Here is a 17,265-nt window from a genome sequence, read left to right as displayed (position 1 = left end):
TTAACAGGCACGGTGCGTCAAACCTGGAGCGATCCTCGGCGTCACAGTGTTGGACAAACGGTCGTCACACAGAAGTAACAAGGTTGAGTCCCCAGCACCTTACACAGAGCAGTCATGGCTTAAATGTAGTACATCATTAGGATATCTACTTCAGCTGGAAGTCCTTTAGTTCTGCACGTGAACTGCTCATCAGGTGCATCCTCTTCAGCTGGTAATCCTCTAGATCTGCACATGAACTGCTCATCGGGTGCATGGGGTTGGCATGATGACAGTGGAGGGTGAGAGATGCTTCATCCATCATCACAGCCTCAGACACGCCCCCCACAATCCACCCGAAGTATACACAAAACACACAAACAATATCTTGGCCAGCCAAACCCCCCCCAACACACAACACATCTTGTCTGAAACTTATCCCTCCACACTTACAGTAGAGGATTGTGGTCCTCTGGTCAAATTTATTTTGAAGTTCCAAGGTCAATATATAAACTCTGGGGTGATTGTGTTTTTTGCGGTAGCTGGCCCCAAAGTGAGGAACAAGTTACCTCCTGATTTATAAACAGTTCTGACATAACACTTTTTAAATCAAAGCTCAAGACTTATTTATTTGAAATAGATTTAAATACCTCGAGGCACCGTGACATGTTTTGTTTTTATGTGCCTTTTTAATTCTAGTGTATATTTGACTTTATTCTTGTGATTTTATTTTCCTTGATTTTACTGTGAAGCACTTAGATCTCCTTTTGGCTATATAACTAAATGATTGATTGTTGATTGTATAAAAAACAAGTGGGTGTGTTGATGGTGTTTGGCACCAGTGGGCTGCTGCTTAATCCACTTCCTGACTTTGTGTTTGTGGAGCTCTGTGTGTTTTGTGCTGTCAGGAGATCAGGGATAAAGTGGCACAATACTGGTCTAAGTCTCTGGTCTGAGCCTCTTGTAAGCTCATGCTGTTCAACAAGGACAGAAAGTACTGACCTCAACATGTTGTGTTTGTGTGTTAACTGCACACTGATTCATTGATGTATCTCTCCTCATATCGTATGTGGCAGTGACACAGTGTGGAGCGTGTTTCTCACCACAGTGGCATCACCTCGGTCTGTCAGTCCAGAGATATGCGTCTCTGTCCACACCGTCCAAGTGTAAACTTTGTAATAATAAAAAACAGTCCTGCATTTCCAACCCAACATGCCTCCATACATCAACCTGTTAGAGGTCAAGTGTCTTCTTTTTAAGAAAGTCCTTCTCTGCTTTTCTCTACTAGACAACCAGTCCTGGAGAGTTGCAGCCACAGAGCGATATATAACCTTCAGAATGGTCCTGGGTGTCTTGATGGCTTCCCTCACTCACCTCCTTCTTCAATATTCACTCAGTTTTTGAGAACCGTCTGCTCCAGACAGACTGACCATACAGTAACATACTATTCTTATTTCTTCATGACTGTAAATGTAAACTCCAAAACATGTTCGGTGACTTGGAAATGTATCTATCTCCTGACTTGTCTAAAAAAAACTGGCTTTCTGAAGAAAACTTTACTTTCTGTAAATTTATCAAAGGGTGCCGATAATTTTCGATGAAAAATTTATATCTGTATTTTTTATTGTATAGTTTTTTGAAAAGGAGAACATGAGTTTTTAGTTATAGTCGCATTCAAAATTAATAAACAAATGAATAGATCTGCTGTTATGTGAGCAGGAGGAGCATCCTCAGTTGATCGTAGTGCAGGGCAAAAACAATGTCTGTCTCATGGTTGCTATGGAAACTGGGGGACTTGTACCAAATCAAGCACACACACAAAAAAAGCACAAGAAATTGCTCTTATTGCTGAAATAATTAATACAGTAAAATATTATTGTGTTCAGCTGAATTTTAATTGTTTTAATTTTGTAAATATTTTGAAAACACTTTTTTTGATATTATTTTATGTGTACTTCAGCACTTAAATTGAAAGCACTACACTATGATGTCATTTTTGCCGTCTCTTACAGAGTAGTATGTGACACTCGTCAGTGACCAGAGCGCATGTTTAAAGAAACTGAATATATGGATGATTGTCATTTTTACAGTAACATACCAAGGAATTAGCTGCTCTGTGAATCTGTAACTGGGAATGATGCTATAAATCCCATCTTTTGCAGTTATCATGTGTCAGATTTGGCCATCTCTTTTTCTTGTTTGCTCTCTTATCCTCTGTTCCTACATTAAATTAATGCTGTCCTCCAGGCTTAACTTAGTCTTTAACGACCTCATTTTCTTTAATCTGTGATCTGTAGCTCTTTAATGATATTTCTCCAACTAATCTCTCGCCTCCTCCTGTGTAATGCTTCATTTAAATGCTTCACAATCGTTGGTGTTGGAGGTAGACAGGATGGAGGGTTGGACACGTGGATCTCTGGGTTCCAGTACAAAGCATTATGGGATGAACTTACTGTCTCCTCCGAGTGACAACGACGTGTCAGGCAGAGGGGAAAATATAAAAATACTGCATAACAATTAGAAAGCTGCTAAAAAAAAAAAAAAAAAAAAGAGCCAATCAAGTCTTTTATGGTGTAGTGGAAATTAAATAATTTTATATGGATGCACATTCACAAACCATCCAGCAGGTGTCAGTGTTTCCTTCCTTTTGATACAGATGCAGGAACAATGTTCTAAAACAGGTTTACAGTTTGCCTTTCACAAACAGCATTGTAAATAATTGCGCATGTGATGACATTTTGTTAGCACAGGGGTAGTGGCCAAGTGGTTAGTGCGTGTCATTTTTAGTGTGGAAGGTTCCCACTAATTGTAGAGTGTGTCAGTAAAGGCATCTGGTGTAAAACTTGTGCCAAATCAATATGCAGATCCACCTTCAATCTGCGATGGTGACCCTGAGTGGAAACAAAGGAGCAGCTGAAGAGACTTACCTTTCTAAATTTTTCAGCCTTCTTCTTAATATGATGTATGAATGGGTTTAGAGCACACATACACAGAGAGATGTTTTATGTGCAAATTATTATTTGAGGGTGAGTCTACATCCATTCATGGCAAAAGATGGGGGTGTAAAGCAGGCTCCTGCTCATGCATACAATTTCACAGTGATTGAGACTTACAAAAGGAGAATGGTGTTATAATTCTAGTAAAACAAGAATGTGTATGCACATTTCTGGATTTGTGCATACACACAGTATTAGCCGCGATTCTACAGTTTTGGTGAGCCCCCTGGTGTCTTAGAAACACATATTAAGGTTTGTAGCCAAAACATCCTGAGGTGGCCACCTGTAACTGAGTTTGTACAACAGATTATAGAGCAGCTATTAGACTGCGTTATCTGCTCGCCGAGGGCTTGTTGGGTTAGATCCCAGATTGTGTCTGACTGTTTCAAATGTCCTTGTGGCGCTGTGCCACATTCAATTCCAAGGACAGCCGGGATTTAATCAAATCATATATACTTTATTGTCCCCACGGGTAAATTTTTCTTGTACGAAACTGCTTTAGCAGCTACAGAACAACATATACTCAGACATGACAATAAAACAAAAATATAGTGCATACAATGTGAGTATATAAAAATATAACTGTCCTAAAAATAATGTAAATAAAAGTACATTTGGTTGCAGAGAAAGATGTTTCTGAAGTGATGCACCCTATTAAAATAAAATCACCAAGAAAACACCTGCTGCTGCTGTGAGCTGTTGCTTGTCACGTCCCTTCGCCCTTTAAGAAGACGTTGTTGCTTCCAGAGACTGTAGTAGGTATTGTACTGTATCACACAGACAGCACACTGGCTCAGCGTGCTTGTCTCATGGAGCAGGCAGTAATCCAGAGCTGAGCTTCTGTTGCGTATGCCATAGAAGTGTAAAACAAACTATTTCCCATCTGGATTTTATTTTGAACACAATTTCTGCACATACAGTCAAAGTAATGCATGACTTTTGGGATGTTTACTATGAATATCCCCATGTGTATCTGTAAGAAATAGATTCAAACAGATTTTGGCCAATATGACCCCTTTAACTGAGTACTATTGGAGATGCAACAATTTTTAAAGAGAGATGGGCAAAGCTAGAGCACAATTTTCTAAGGCCCAAAGTTGTGTGTCTGTTATATGTTTGTATGTCTGGCGAAAAACTCAGAAACCACACACATACTGTAGTGTTTTTTTTGTTTCAAGCAACATGTAAAATTGGCTGAAAACTTTAAGCAAAATTGTAATTCTAAGGAGATTTTTTTAAAAGCACATTATAGATCCCATTGCTCTCAATGGAGACTCATGCTAACATTACCCTGTTAGCATCACATTGTGTGACACTAGTGAGTTTCTTATTTAAAAGTTAGCCTGTTAGCATTGTGTATATGTAGCTACTGTGTTTTCATGCTAACATTAGTCCATTGGAACCGTTCATGCTAACATTAGCCTGTTAGCATCACATTTTGCGATGCTAGCAAGTTTCTTGCTGAGATTACCCTATTAGCATGGCATTATGTGACACTAGTGAGTTGTCATGTTGTTGTTAGCCCATTAGCATTTCATTATGTGATGCCAGTGAACATCATGTTATGTGGCTATCACCAAAAGAATGTGTCATGTTGATTTATCATGTTCACGTTGACGCGTCACGTCCAACAAAGCAGTAAACTTCAATGGCGTAAAATTGCAGTTCCTTGACTGGCTGCCTGAGGCTGGCTCCAAAACAGAGGACATTCCCTTTGGAGTCCATGTTATACTGTCCAATGTTAGAGCAGAAATAAGCCTAGTACAAAAAAACATTTTGGTCTCAATAGATCATTTCTTCCTTTATGACAACTGTACTGGGGGTGAATCTTTTTCTAACTTCTTAGTGTAAGATATTTTAAGACATAAAGGGCCTGTCACACCTTGACGATTTAGCCAGCATATGCCAACTGTATTAAAAAACACTGGCATACGCTGGCATACGTTTAATATGTTATGGATAAGTTTTGTGTAAGTTAAGAGCACGTAGAAGCATGCTGATATACGTCGTAATATGCCAAGCAACCTTGAAAAATTTTGGGATTGCTGAAACTGTTCAACACGTGCCAGCATATGACTCATGCACCCTGCACATGGGGGACATAGGTTGTAAGTAAGTTATGTGATTGTTGGCACACATGTCTTTAATTTACTCATAAGTCAAAATATGTCCAATAATCCTGGCCATTATTTGGCTGAAAGCTGCGGTTCTCATGCGAACAGACTGTTTCACATATTAAACCATCACACAGGGAATAAATATAAAGTCTTACCTATTCGTTTCAGTGAGATTCTTCATCACAGTCTGACAAAAAGTATCCATACAAAGACTCCTGATTTTCAAAAATGACGTCTGAAAATACTTTAATTCCTTATTGTAGCTGAAGAAAAGTCCCTGTATGACACCGGCACTTTGCGCCACAGTTGTTCCATCAGTTTCTGCTCCACGTGTCATCCATCAGGTTGTTGAGTTGCACCGCTTGGTGTGGCTGGGCCAATTTGAGACCGGCACGGTCTGCTACAGGTGTTGTCCATTGGTTGGGTGTCTGTGGGTGCTAGCTTGAGTCTTGGCTGTTAACGGAGCCTCATCTCCCTCTACACCTGGATGTGTTGCCACATATCAAACAGGAAACACACTCGGTATGGTGAATTATGTCCATTACATGTTGCATGTCCGCCACAGAAATATGTTTTAAACTTATATTTCATAAATACTATGGCTAAATCAAACATGAAAATAGTTAGCTGTTGTTATTTGGGAGAATTTATATACTTCACTAATTTAATGTTATACATTTACAAAAATATTTATTAAACATTTTTTATTTTGGGGATTTCAGCTAGATCAGAGTGAATTTATCCACAGGGATTGCTTTGGTTCTTCACTTATTTCTGCACATTGTTTAGCAAACTGTTTTAAATGGCTGCACTACATTGTCAAAAGACTGTAAATTTGCTGTGTGCCATTCCACTCGTGTAAGATTTAATGGCATAAATCACTGAGTGGTGTCACGGCAGCGTAACCTGTATGTGCCTGAGGTTTTAGCGAGGGGTGAACCATTTGGTGGCACTTAAAGAAGCCACACCTGACCTTCTTACCTTTGGGCTCACCAGGGATGAAAATTGGTTCTGCAATACAAAATAAATGATGGACTGCACCAGCATACAAACATGCACGCCCACACACACTGCTCACATCATTCCAGCTTCTGTGCTTACATGCACGCTTTCTCATCCAATAGATATTGTTCAGACTCCTGCAGGGAACCACTTAGAAACAAACACCAGTAAGTCACTATGAATCACGGGGAGACGATATGAGACGTACAAAAGAGGTATCGGAGAAGAGGTCCAGTGAGTTGAAATATCTGTTGGCTCACTTAAGACTAACTGAGTTAAAATGTCACAATGAAGCACATTGTTCATGAAGAGACCCAGACGACTTCAGTCTAATGCAGGGGTGGGCAACGAGGGCCGAGACACTGCATGTTTTCCTTGCAACCAATCACCTCAGCAGGTGGGTTGCTGATGAGCTTCTCCCTTGAACATAAACACCTGGTTGTCAATGAAATCACCTGCTGAAACACCTGAACATTAATGAAATCACCTGCTGAGATGATTGGTAGCAAGGAAAACCTGCAGTGCTTCGGCCCTTCATGGCACATGATTGCCCATCCCTGGTCTAATGTGAAGTTCAGACCCTAAATACCTTAAAGGGCATATCAAACTCAAATCAGCAATATCTTTTAAAAAATTATATACCAGATTATGAATCATTACTTCCGACTCTTTAACTTGTGCGTGTCCCAATGTAGTTGATTAAAATTAAAATTAGCCATACAGCATCTGAAAAATGCACATGGATTCAGAGCTATTTTTAGCCATAAAAGTGACGTCACCTCAGGTAACCTCATAAATAAATTGAATTACAGAATCCTATTATATTATATGTGTGACCAGCTATACCCTGATTTTACACTCTTATTCATTTACACTGATTGGACCATTACTGTTAGATTAAGAGGATTGATCTTTCTTCTGAATTGCACACTCAGACATTTTTACTTCATTGGCAGACCCTTTTTTACACACTGTTTCCACGGGTTGGAACACACACCTCGATTGAGAATTTCCGAGGTCTATTAGAAAAGTATCCGACCTTATTATTTTTTTCAAAACCCATATGGATTTGAATCACGTGTGATTGCGTCAGACAAGCTTGAACCCTCGTGCGCATGCGTGAGTTGTTCCACGCCTGTCGGTTGCGTCATTCGCCTGTGAGCAGGCTTTGAGTGAGGAGTGCTCCACCCCCTCGACGGATTTTCATTGTCAAGAAAAATGGCGGAATGATTTGGGCTTTTTTTCCATCAGACGTTTTTCAGAAACTGTTAGAGACTGGAAGCTGGAAACCATTAGAAAAATTTATCTGGCTTTCGGTGAAAATTTTACGGGCTTCACAGAGAATAAGAACTGTTACTAGGGGTGTCGGAAAAAATCGATTCACGTCCGAATCGCGATTCTTATTTATTACGATCCTGAATCCATCCAAAATGTCCAAGAATCGATTTTTAAAAAGCATTTTTTTCAACATTTTCTTGCTTACTTGCTGCGTGTACTGTTTGTCAGGCAACGGCTTCTGTACTACAGCATCCCAGCAAGGGGGGTGATCCGGCGTGCTTCAAACACTCGTGAGCTGCGGAGTTTAGTGGCTGTAGCTTAGCATGGCGGACGAAGAGCTAATTCAGCCAGCACCGCCTTTGCTGAAGGCAAATGTTTGGGCGCATTTTGGATTTTATTATTTGCTGCGTAAGAAGGAGCTTGACATGACTTATGCAGTGTGCAAAATCTGCAAAATGAAAGTCAAGTACTTCGGAAACACTTAAACTCCGCAAGCCCACATGCTACGCTATGACCCGGAGCTAAAAGGAGCGGAGCAGCGGTATCTGCTGACTACTGACCAGCGCTTCGCTAAACTGTCAGCCAACTCCGAACGCGCAAAGCAGATAAGTAAATTTACATCTAGAATCACTTGATTAACCTTGTAAAGCTGCATTTTCTTAAACATAAACATTTTTAAGTAATATAACTATTTCTCAGAGCCTTTTGAATCGAAAATCGATTCTGAATCGAATCATCAGCCCAAGAATCTGAATCAAATTGAATCGTGAGTTGTTGAACGATTCAAATCCCTAACTGTTACTACAGCTTTAAGGACGGCTTTAAGGACGGCTTTAAGGACGCTCGGCGCGCCGCGCTCCGTGCCGCGCTCCGTGCCGCCATCGAGAGCCACAAACCACCGGATCATTTCTAAATGGATGGCTCTGTGGATCCGAGACCGTCGTATGTACTTTCTCTGGTTATCACAAGATCTGGACATCAACCATTTTCCGGCAGATTTCACTTTTAACAATAGATTTTGTAATGGAAAGCCGAGCGGAGGCTTCGCGCGTCACGATGGATTCGCTACTGGAGCGAGACAAAACCACCTCCATTTTGGTCTCACAGGACGGCTTTGAGATGGCGTTCAGACAGCTGTTGGTGGTTTTTCCATCGAGTGATTAGCCAAGAAATTATGGATGTGCCTGGACATGCCAGAACATGTCCCGTGAGGCTTCATCACAGCGTTGCTGTGCGCCATGTGGCACCGCCGTGACGCGCGAAGCCTCCACTCCTCTTTCCATGACAAAAACTGTAACAGTGGAATGTGCCGTTCATTTCCAAACTGGACGCTGTGTTTTATCTGGGACGTCATCTGACTAGCACAGAAATTGTGAAAATACGTGGACTTCAGCACTTCTTCAGCACATTGAGACAGACGTGCGGAGGAATTCCGCGCATCGTGGCGGTGCCGCATGGCGCACAGCAGCGCTGTGATGAAGCCTCACGGGACATGTTCTGGCGTGTCCAGGCACATCCACAATTTCTCGGATAATCACTCGATGGAAAAACCACCGACAGCTGTCTGAACGCCATCTCAAAGCCGTCATGTGAGACCAAAACGGAGGTGGTTTTGTCTCGCTCCATCAGCAAATTGGTCGTGACGCGCGAAGCCTCCGCTCGGCTTTCCATGACAAAATCTCTTGTTAAAAGTGAAATCTGCCAGAAAATCATTGATGTCCAGCTCTTGTCCAGAGAAAGTGCACACGACGGTCCGGCTCCACAGAGCCATCTGTTTAGAAATGATCCGGTGATTTGTGGCTCTCGATGGCAGCACAGAGTGCAGCGTGCCGAGCGTCCTTAAAGCCGTCCTTAAAGCTGTCCTTAAAGCCGTCCTTAAAGCTGTAGTAACAGTCCTTATTCTCTGTGAAGCCCGTAAAATGTTCACCGAAAGCCAGATAAATTTTTCGAATGGTTTCCAGCTGCCAGTCTCTAATGGAAGAAAAGCCCAAATCATTCCGCCATTTCCTGACAATAAAAATCCGCCGAGGGGGTGGACCACTCCTCACTCAAAGCCTGCTCACAGGCGAATAACGCAACCGACAGGCGTGGAATAACTCACGCATGTGCACGAGGGTTCAAGCTTGTCTGACGCAATCACACGTGATTCAAATCCATATGGTTTTTGAAAAAAATAATAAGGTCGGATATTTTTCTAATAGACCTCGTACAATACAAGAGTTTCACAGATGGAGGGATGGATCTGGTACCATCTGGCACTAAACGGATGAGTTATTTGTGATTTGTTTTTCTTTTTTTGTGATGAAGTCTGACATTTTATTAAAATATATGGAGGGGTGGGCATTCCGACAAATGTAATATTAGCCATGCACTCATGCATCTGATCATCCCCTCTTCAGACAGAATGTTGCATGAAATGCTAAGCGAATTTGTGACCTACTTCTAGAAGACAACTCAAGCTGCATGTTACATGTACACAAACACGCCTTATTCACATAATTACTACATACCTCTGACTAAAAGACATTATTTACATGTGATCCTCTAAAACGCTCCCTCTGAACTGGGCGGGCTATTTAAGATACTTGTGTGAAGCGCCTTGAGGCAACTTGTTGTGATTTGGCGCTATATTAATGAAATAAATTAAGATGTAACAGTTTCCAAGCTCCACCTCTGCCTGTCAATGCTGCCAACTCCTATGTCACTGCTGCTGCTCTGCCCAGCATCCACCCGTGGGCTCCAATTGGGGGAGAAAATGTGTATATATATATATATATATATATATATATATATATATATATATATATATATATATATATATATATATATATATATATATAATTTTTTTGTGTGTGTATATATTGTTTTTTCTAGGAAGCCTAAAGCTTTGCAGGACATTTATTTTTACCCTGCGCATTAACGAAGCAGCGATAGCTGGGTATTGCTTTTAATAGCATGTGTGTGTCCATGTGTCTGTGGACAAGATAACGCAATAACGGCTGGACAAATTTCCATCCAATGTGCTGGAACTATTACTTGTATCAAGAGGAGATTACATTTTGGAGTAGTTTGGTCAAAGGTTAACCCTCTGGGGCTGACGCCGTGGTATACGTATACGGCTGAGATCAAGCTTTACTAAATTATAAATAGCTTTTTAATGATATGAGATAGAAATTTACTTTTTTGGTTGTTTTTTTTTTGTGCTGAAAAGTTAACTCAGAGGACTTTTGAACCAGCCGTCGGCCATCTTTGTACGCCTCATAGAAGCTGTGTGATGACGTGTACAATGTGAGTGTCCAATCGGAATTGGTCCACTGTCACATGGTTTTCCAAAATCCAATCGTAGAGCAGATTTACCTCACGTGAAAAGCCAAAGATGGTTTTCAGGAGTGATATGTTACTAGTTGGCCTGTTTGAAGAGCCCCATGGGTGCTCCAAAGAGTACATACTATTAGTACATACTCAGTGTGCCCTGTGCCATTACGCACAGCGATCAGTGAAAGCAGGAGCAGACAGAGAGCCTCTGATGACAATCTCCTGTGCTCAAACAAAGAGTGTGTAACTATCAGGATTGCTCCACTAGTTTGCATATGAATGTTACTGGATAACTCTGTTGCTTTCTCTGCATAAAGCACTGTTTACCATATCAATGGAATTTTTTTTTATGCTGTCTGAGGCGATCGGGAGGATCCGATGAACTTCAGACCTAAGCATCAGTTTGAGGAAGAAAATGATTTCTACTTGTGTTACCGTAGAGTATAATTTCAACATCTGCCCCATCATTTGTAAAGTTTAAGAACTCTTAACGGCTCCTTCTAAGAGCATATTTCAGGCTTTTCTGATATTTAAGGGTCCAGGTGTTACAGAATTGTGAAATATGAATCGGTGGCAAGATAACACTGTGCCCTCAGTGTTAAAGAGGTCAGCAGGCTTCAGGGCCTTTTGTCTACTCTGCTCACACCTTGTGCAGCAGTTTGCTTGTTGACATTAGAATGTCCACTTCAGTTAAATCTTTGAAGGCAATATGAAAACTTACTTTCTGCTGTTTAATTTCATCTGCTGGTGTGCATGTTTTATTTGTACTTTGTTTATTCATTGTAAATCATTATTATTCAGTTTATTTATATATCACAACATAAGTTGCCAACCCTCATGGATGTTAAAAAAAGGGTATGTGTTTTATGCCTTACAGAACACTTTGTAAAAATATTTTTTATATATATATATATATTTGCCAACATTTTTTTGCATTCTGCACATTTTGTGAATCCGATTTATTCCTAAATGGGACCTGGACCAAATCCTAATTGTGCTCCTGTGCAGAGTTTCTGGAAGCGTGTAGAGCCTTGGTCTGGAAGGAGAAGTGTGGCTAAAATTTCCAAACTTTGTAAGCGTGTTAGAAAAAGTACCAGTAAACCCTAATCATAACCCTAAACCATGTAATAATTTGCTTGACAGCTAAGACACTGGGTGTAGAGCATCATTCTGACACTGAAAGCATGCAGCTCACAGCCACAGCTATCTCTGCATAAAAACTTGTTGCTCCTGGCTAAAATTCAAGAAACTTCAAATGGTGTGTTATATGCTCTCTTATAATACATAAAATGTGGGACCAGTTAGCTGTGGTAGCACCTTTTTAGGTTTTGTCGAGTCAGCCCACACAAAGAAAGCCTGAGTTTGTTGATCTTATGCTGATCTTATGTAGGACTGCTTTTTTGCATTTATGCAATATCTCTAAAATCAGAAAGGTCTTGTCTCAGAGTGATGCTGAAAAACTAATTCATGCATTTATTTCCTCTAGGCTGGACTATTGTAATTCATTATTATCAGGTTGTCCTAAAAGTTCCCTAAAAAGCCTTCAGTTAATTCAAAATGCTGCAGCTAGAGTACTGACAGGGACTAGAAGGAGAGAGCATATCTCACCCATATTGGCCTCTCTTCATTGGCTTCCTGTTAATTCTAGAATAGAATTTAAAATTCTTCTTCTTACTTATAAGGTTTTGAATAATCAGGTCCCATCTTATCTTAGGGACCTCGTAGTACCATATCACCCCAATAGAGCGCTTCGCTCTCAGACTGCAGGCTTACTTGTAGTTCCTAGGGTTTGTAAGATTAGAATGGGAGGCAGAGCCTTCAGCTTTCAGGCTCCTCTCCTGTGGAACCAGCTCCCAATTCAGATCAGGGAGACAGACACCCTCTCTACTTTTAAGATTAGGCTTAAAACTTTCCTTTTTGCTAAAGCTTATAGTTAGGGCTGGATCAGGTGACCCTGAACCATCCCTTAGTTATGCTGCTATAGACGTAGACTGCTGGGGGGTTCCCATGATGCACTGTTTCTTTCTCTTTTTGCTCTGTATGCACCACTCTGCATTTAATCATTAGTGATCGATCTCTGCTCCCCTCCACAGCATGTCTTTTTCCTGGTTCTCTCCCTCAGCCCCAACCAGTCCCAGCAGAAGACTGCCCCTCCCTGAGCCTGGTTCTGCTGGAGGTTTCTTCCTGTTAAAAGGGAGTTTTTCCTTCCCACTGTAGCCAAGTGCTTGCTCACAGGGGGTCATTTTGACCGTTGGGGTTTTACATAATTATTGTATGGCCTTGCCTTACAATATAAAGCGCCTTGGGGCAACTGTTTGTTGTGATTTGGCGCTATATAAAAAAATTGATTGATTGATTGAATGGACAACAAAATGCATAGACCATTTTGTATATATTGTTCAAAATGTGCATTTGTGTTTATTGTTTGAACTTTTTTGTTGTACAGTCTTTCACATAAGACCTCAAATTACCTTTCTACAGTGTCAAAACAGTTGTTTATTATAGTTTGCTGTGTGTTTTGAATAAATGTGTGTGAAAAATATTTCACTTTATTTTTTCCTTGCCTATTTTTTATTGTAAACCTTCATTACACTTATAAAACACAACAAAAACATATATATTCTGAAAGCACAGATTGTCCTGAAAAAAAAGAGACATAAAACTTGATTGTGGGATGCAGGGAGAGCTGTTAACAGCAATAATAAAACATTTATGCCAGGTGAGTGAACTGTCCAAAAAATGCCCTCAGACCCCAGAGGGTTAAGTACAAGGAAAACATGATCTTGAAAACACCTTTATATATATATATATATATATATATATATCTCAACAACCAAGAACTCGAGATGGATCACAGTTGGTGGAAATATTACTTGGATAGATGTCTGGACTTGATTAGGTTTGAGAGTAGTTTGGTTAAAGGTCAAGGAAAAATGGTTTAGAAATACCTTTTTTTGTATATCTCAGGAACCAAAAAGCCTTGGTGGATGATTCTAAAGCATATATTGATCAACAAAATATTTAATTGATTGACATGACAGACAGAATTCATAAAGAGTCAAAAAGCAACATTACAGACATACAGTATGTATATTTACTTGTGCATTTATATTGTGACCTGTACAGTCCATAGGGTATGTATCAGACCTGTGAACCCTTTCATTTATAAATGTTTTGTTGTTTCATGGCCCATGTTTACAGTTTTGTGGTCATTCTGGTTCAGGCCCTGGCCTGCTGTCATTAAATCCCCATAGACCATTGGAAAATAAACATCACTAGCTGCAGTCTGTCCCCAAACAATCCATTTGGTGTTGGTGTGATGGAAAAAGAAGAAAACATTTCTAAATGTGGACTGATTGTCTGCGACGATAACTCACTATCAGGAAATTACTTGGTTGCCAGTCATTTAGTCTGCCGGGAAGAGTTGGTGTTCTTTTTTGTGTGTTCCACATATGTTAAGTGCATGTAAACAAACTTTTATGCAGCTTATCTGTGCATTAATCTAATGTTGCATGTTTTGCTTTGCTCTGATCCCTCTTTCATTGGAATTATTTCTGGAGAGATATGATGGCAGGAGTGAAAGAGACAGAGTGTGATGGTGGATAACCGCTCGTACCGCTTCGCTCTGCTGAGTTGATCTGAAATGTCTTCCAATGCAAGGCTAAATTTAGCAGGTCTTAGCGTTTGATCATTTGGTGAGGGGGGGAATTTAGTGTTTGACCTCTATAGCGAGGCAGCTTCTTTACCTCCAGCATCTGTGCCGCGGTTTACAAAATGCTCAGTGGGAAGTTTTCTCCAAATTAAAATTCTCAGAGTAAACATGCACTAGGAACAGACACACAGCCGCTCTATCTTCTATCTAGCATTTCAGCTTCCTCCATCCCTCTTCTTTTTCCACCCCCCACCTCCACACTTTCTCTGTCACGCACACACATGCACAGCACATTTGTTATAGGGGCATAAAATGCTTGCCTCATCATTTTATTTTGGTGTGCAAAGCTCTATTTCTGTTGTGAAATAAAGGACAGCCCAGCAGAACAGAGGATGCTCTGCTCCCCTCAGCACTGCCATGTAGACTGCTGCACGCTCTACTGATGAACGCGAAATCGAAGAGGGGCAGGCAGCGTTCACTCTGAAGACCACCCACTGTCTGACCTTCTTACCTTTGGGGGATTTTTTTGTTTTGGATTTTAAAAGCTGAATAAAAGGGATGTAATGGATCACACGCCATATATTTTTAGCACGATGTTGACTTTCTTGTGGAATCGCCTTTTCTGACTTTTGCATTTAAGAGCAGGCTTATTTGACATTTCCACTACTTTTATTGAACCTTAAGATGTTTCATCGTTTATCTAAGAAGCTATGACAGAGTTCTACCTGGTACAACGACACAGTTGATGCTTTTTTGCGTGTGTGCTGTAACTGATGCAGAGCTGATGTAACATCTTGATGTTTTTTGTTCTCTCCAGTCTGACAATAATGCCAGTTACCTGCGAGCTGCCCGGGCAGGGAACCTAGAAAAGGTCCTTGACTACATCAAGTCTGGGGTGGAGATCAATATTTGCAATCAGGTGAGTTTTCTCAGAATGTTATCATCAGTCCTTCGTTTTGCTTCGATCACAATGCTGCAGATGAATATCCAAAAACACCGGCACTTCCTTTGAACCCACTCATTAAGAATGTGTTATTTTATAATATATCCTTGTGCGTGAACCTCACCAGCGCCGTTGCATGCATTTCTTTGTCAGAATGGTCTGAATGCACTTCATCTAGCCTCGAAGGAGGGGCATGTGGAGGTTGTTGCTGAGCTGTTGAAACTTGGAGCCACTGTAGATGCAGCCACAAAGGTAAGGCCCAACCCAGCACCCACAGCAGCTCAGCTGATGTTAGGGCTGACTATATTTGGATCCACTGGCAGCTCTCAAGCGTTTTTTTTTTTGTTGTTTTTTTTTGGTGGGGCTAGATGATTATTAAATGTAGGGGGAATTTGTAATAAATGTGAAGATGGATGTGTTTTTCTGAGTACTTAGACATCACACAACACCAGATTTGCAGAATGATGGCTGATAGGGGAAAGAGGGTTGATGAGCACAGATGAGTGAAGGCTCACTGAATTTCAACATTCTCTTCTTTTTTTTCCCCTCAAATGAAAATGGTATGTGTTGAAAAAGTACGTACTTGACATTTTGCCAAGATATTACTGTGCAGCATGGCATGTTTTGTAGAGGTGGGCAATACCGGGAATTTTGGTATTGGTCCGATACCAAGTAAATACAGGCCCAGTATCGCCAATATTGATACCGATACCGATACTTTTTCATATTTAAGCTTCATAGATTCAAAGGATCCAAAAGACCTAGGATAGAATTTCGCCAAACATTGTACGTGACGACAAAATGCGTTATTAACACAATCAACATTTTTGTTTAAAAAAATATCACTCAGTACAAGTTAAAACAAAATCTCCTGAGGTAGAGGGCTGACAAACCACAATACAACAAAATTAACATACCGCAACAAACACTGTAAACAGTTTCAGACTTATTCTGTTTTTCAAGTCGAACAGTACAATAAAATAATACATAAATAAGGAATTTTTTCCCTTCAGTGCACTTCTCTACGTTGTTTCTTAAATAAATAGTGTAAAAAAATAGAACTTAAAGCAAATTAAAACAATCTTCTGAGGTTAGAGATCTGACAAACCACAGTAGAGGCAAAACTAACACACCACAACAAATATTGTAAACAGTTTCAAACTTGTTCTTTTTTTTTTCAAGTCGAACAATACAAGAAAATAATACAAAGAATAAGGAATTTCCTCCCCGCTGATCCACGTGACTGCGCAACAACAAAAGACCAGGGGGGTGCGCTGCTCCATGTTGTGTGACACAGTGCAGCGCTGCTCTTACAGACAGAGAGTAGACGAATCTGCATGTGCAGCAGTCAGTGAGTGCGGGAGAGAAAAAAAGCTGAATTTGGCTGTGACTTGGTTTCAGGAAAGCAGTAACACATTAGTTACCATGGAGATATTTTCTGTGCAGCTAGCCTGCTTCATACCAGGATAACAGTCTGGCTTGATTAATCCTGGTATCCTGTCTATGCAGTCAGCAGTTGACAGTGTGTTGCCAGTCATACATTTAAAAATACTAAATGGACTGACTGTGTTTTTGTGACACTTTTTCATCTGATAGACACCCAAAGCACTTTACAATGATGCCTCGCATTCACCCATTCATGCATACACTCATACACCAATGCCAGCATGCTATGCAAGACACTCAATACTACAATACCCAACGGGTAGATCTAACAATTGTTTAAAAATTATGTTTACCTCTGTCTCAGTACACAAACATAAATTTAGAAAATGTGGGAAAATGTGCAGGCCGAACAACAGAAAAACTAGTAGGTCCCTTCGGCTGCTTCCTTGTTTGCACTCGGGGTCGCCACAGCAAATCCAAGGTGGACCTGCATGTTGAATTGGCACAAGTTTTACGCCGGATGCCCTTCCTGACGCAACTCCACATTACATGGAGAAATGTGGCAGGGGTGGGATTAGAACCTGGAACCTTCTGCACTGA

The 17,265-nt window shown here is 40.6% G+C and overlaps 1 protein-coding gene across 37 annotated transcripts in view; it reads left to right on the top strand.

The window, feature by feature from the left end:
• Nucleotides 1-17,265, top strand: part of ank3a (ankyrin 3a) — a 302,777-nt gene that overhangs the window by 142,519 nt on the left and 142,993 nt on the right. For 36 of the 37 annotated variants that reach the window (XM_034185576.1, XM_034185605.1, XM_034185606.1 and 33 more), the window contains exons 2-3: nt 15,154-15,255; nt 15,433-15,531. In XM_034185576.1, coding sequence (XP_034041467.1) covers nt 15,154-15,255; nt 15,433-15,531 — 201 coding nt within the window. Of the gene's footprint in view, nt 1-15,031; nt 15,065-15,153; nt 15,256-15,432; nt 15,532-17,265 lie in introns of those variants that run through there. The other variant, XM_034185582.1, reaches the window with a different exon arrangement.

The sequence above is a fragment of the Thalassophryne amazonica genome, chromosome 13, assembly GCF_902500255.1.
Source record: "Thalassophryne amazonica chromosome 13, fThaAma1.1, whole genome shotgun sequence".
In the NCBI taxonomy this organism is placed as follows: domain Eukaryota; kingdom Metazoa; phylum Chordata; class Actinopteri; order Batrachoidiformes; family Batrachoididae; genus Thalassophryne; species Thalassophryne amazonica.
The sequence above is the reverse complement of the archived record's forward strand: the minus strand, read 5'-3'. Positions and strand labels throughout refer to the sequence as shown.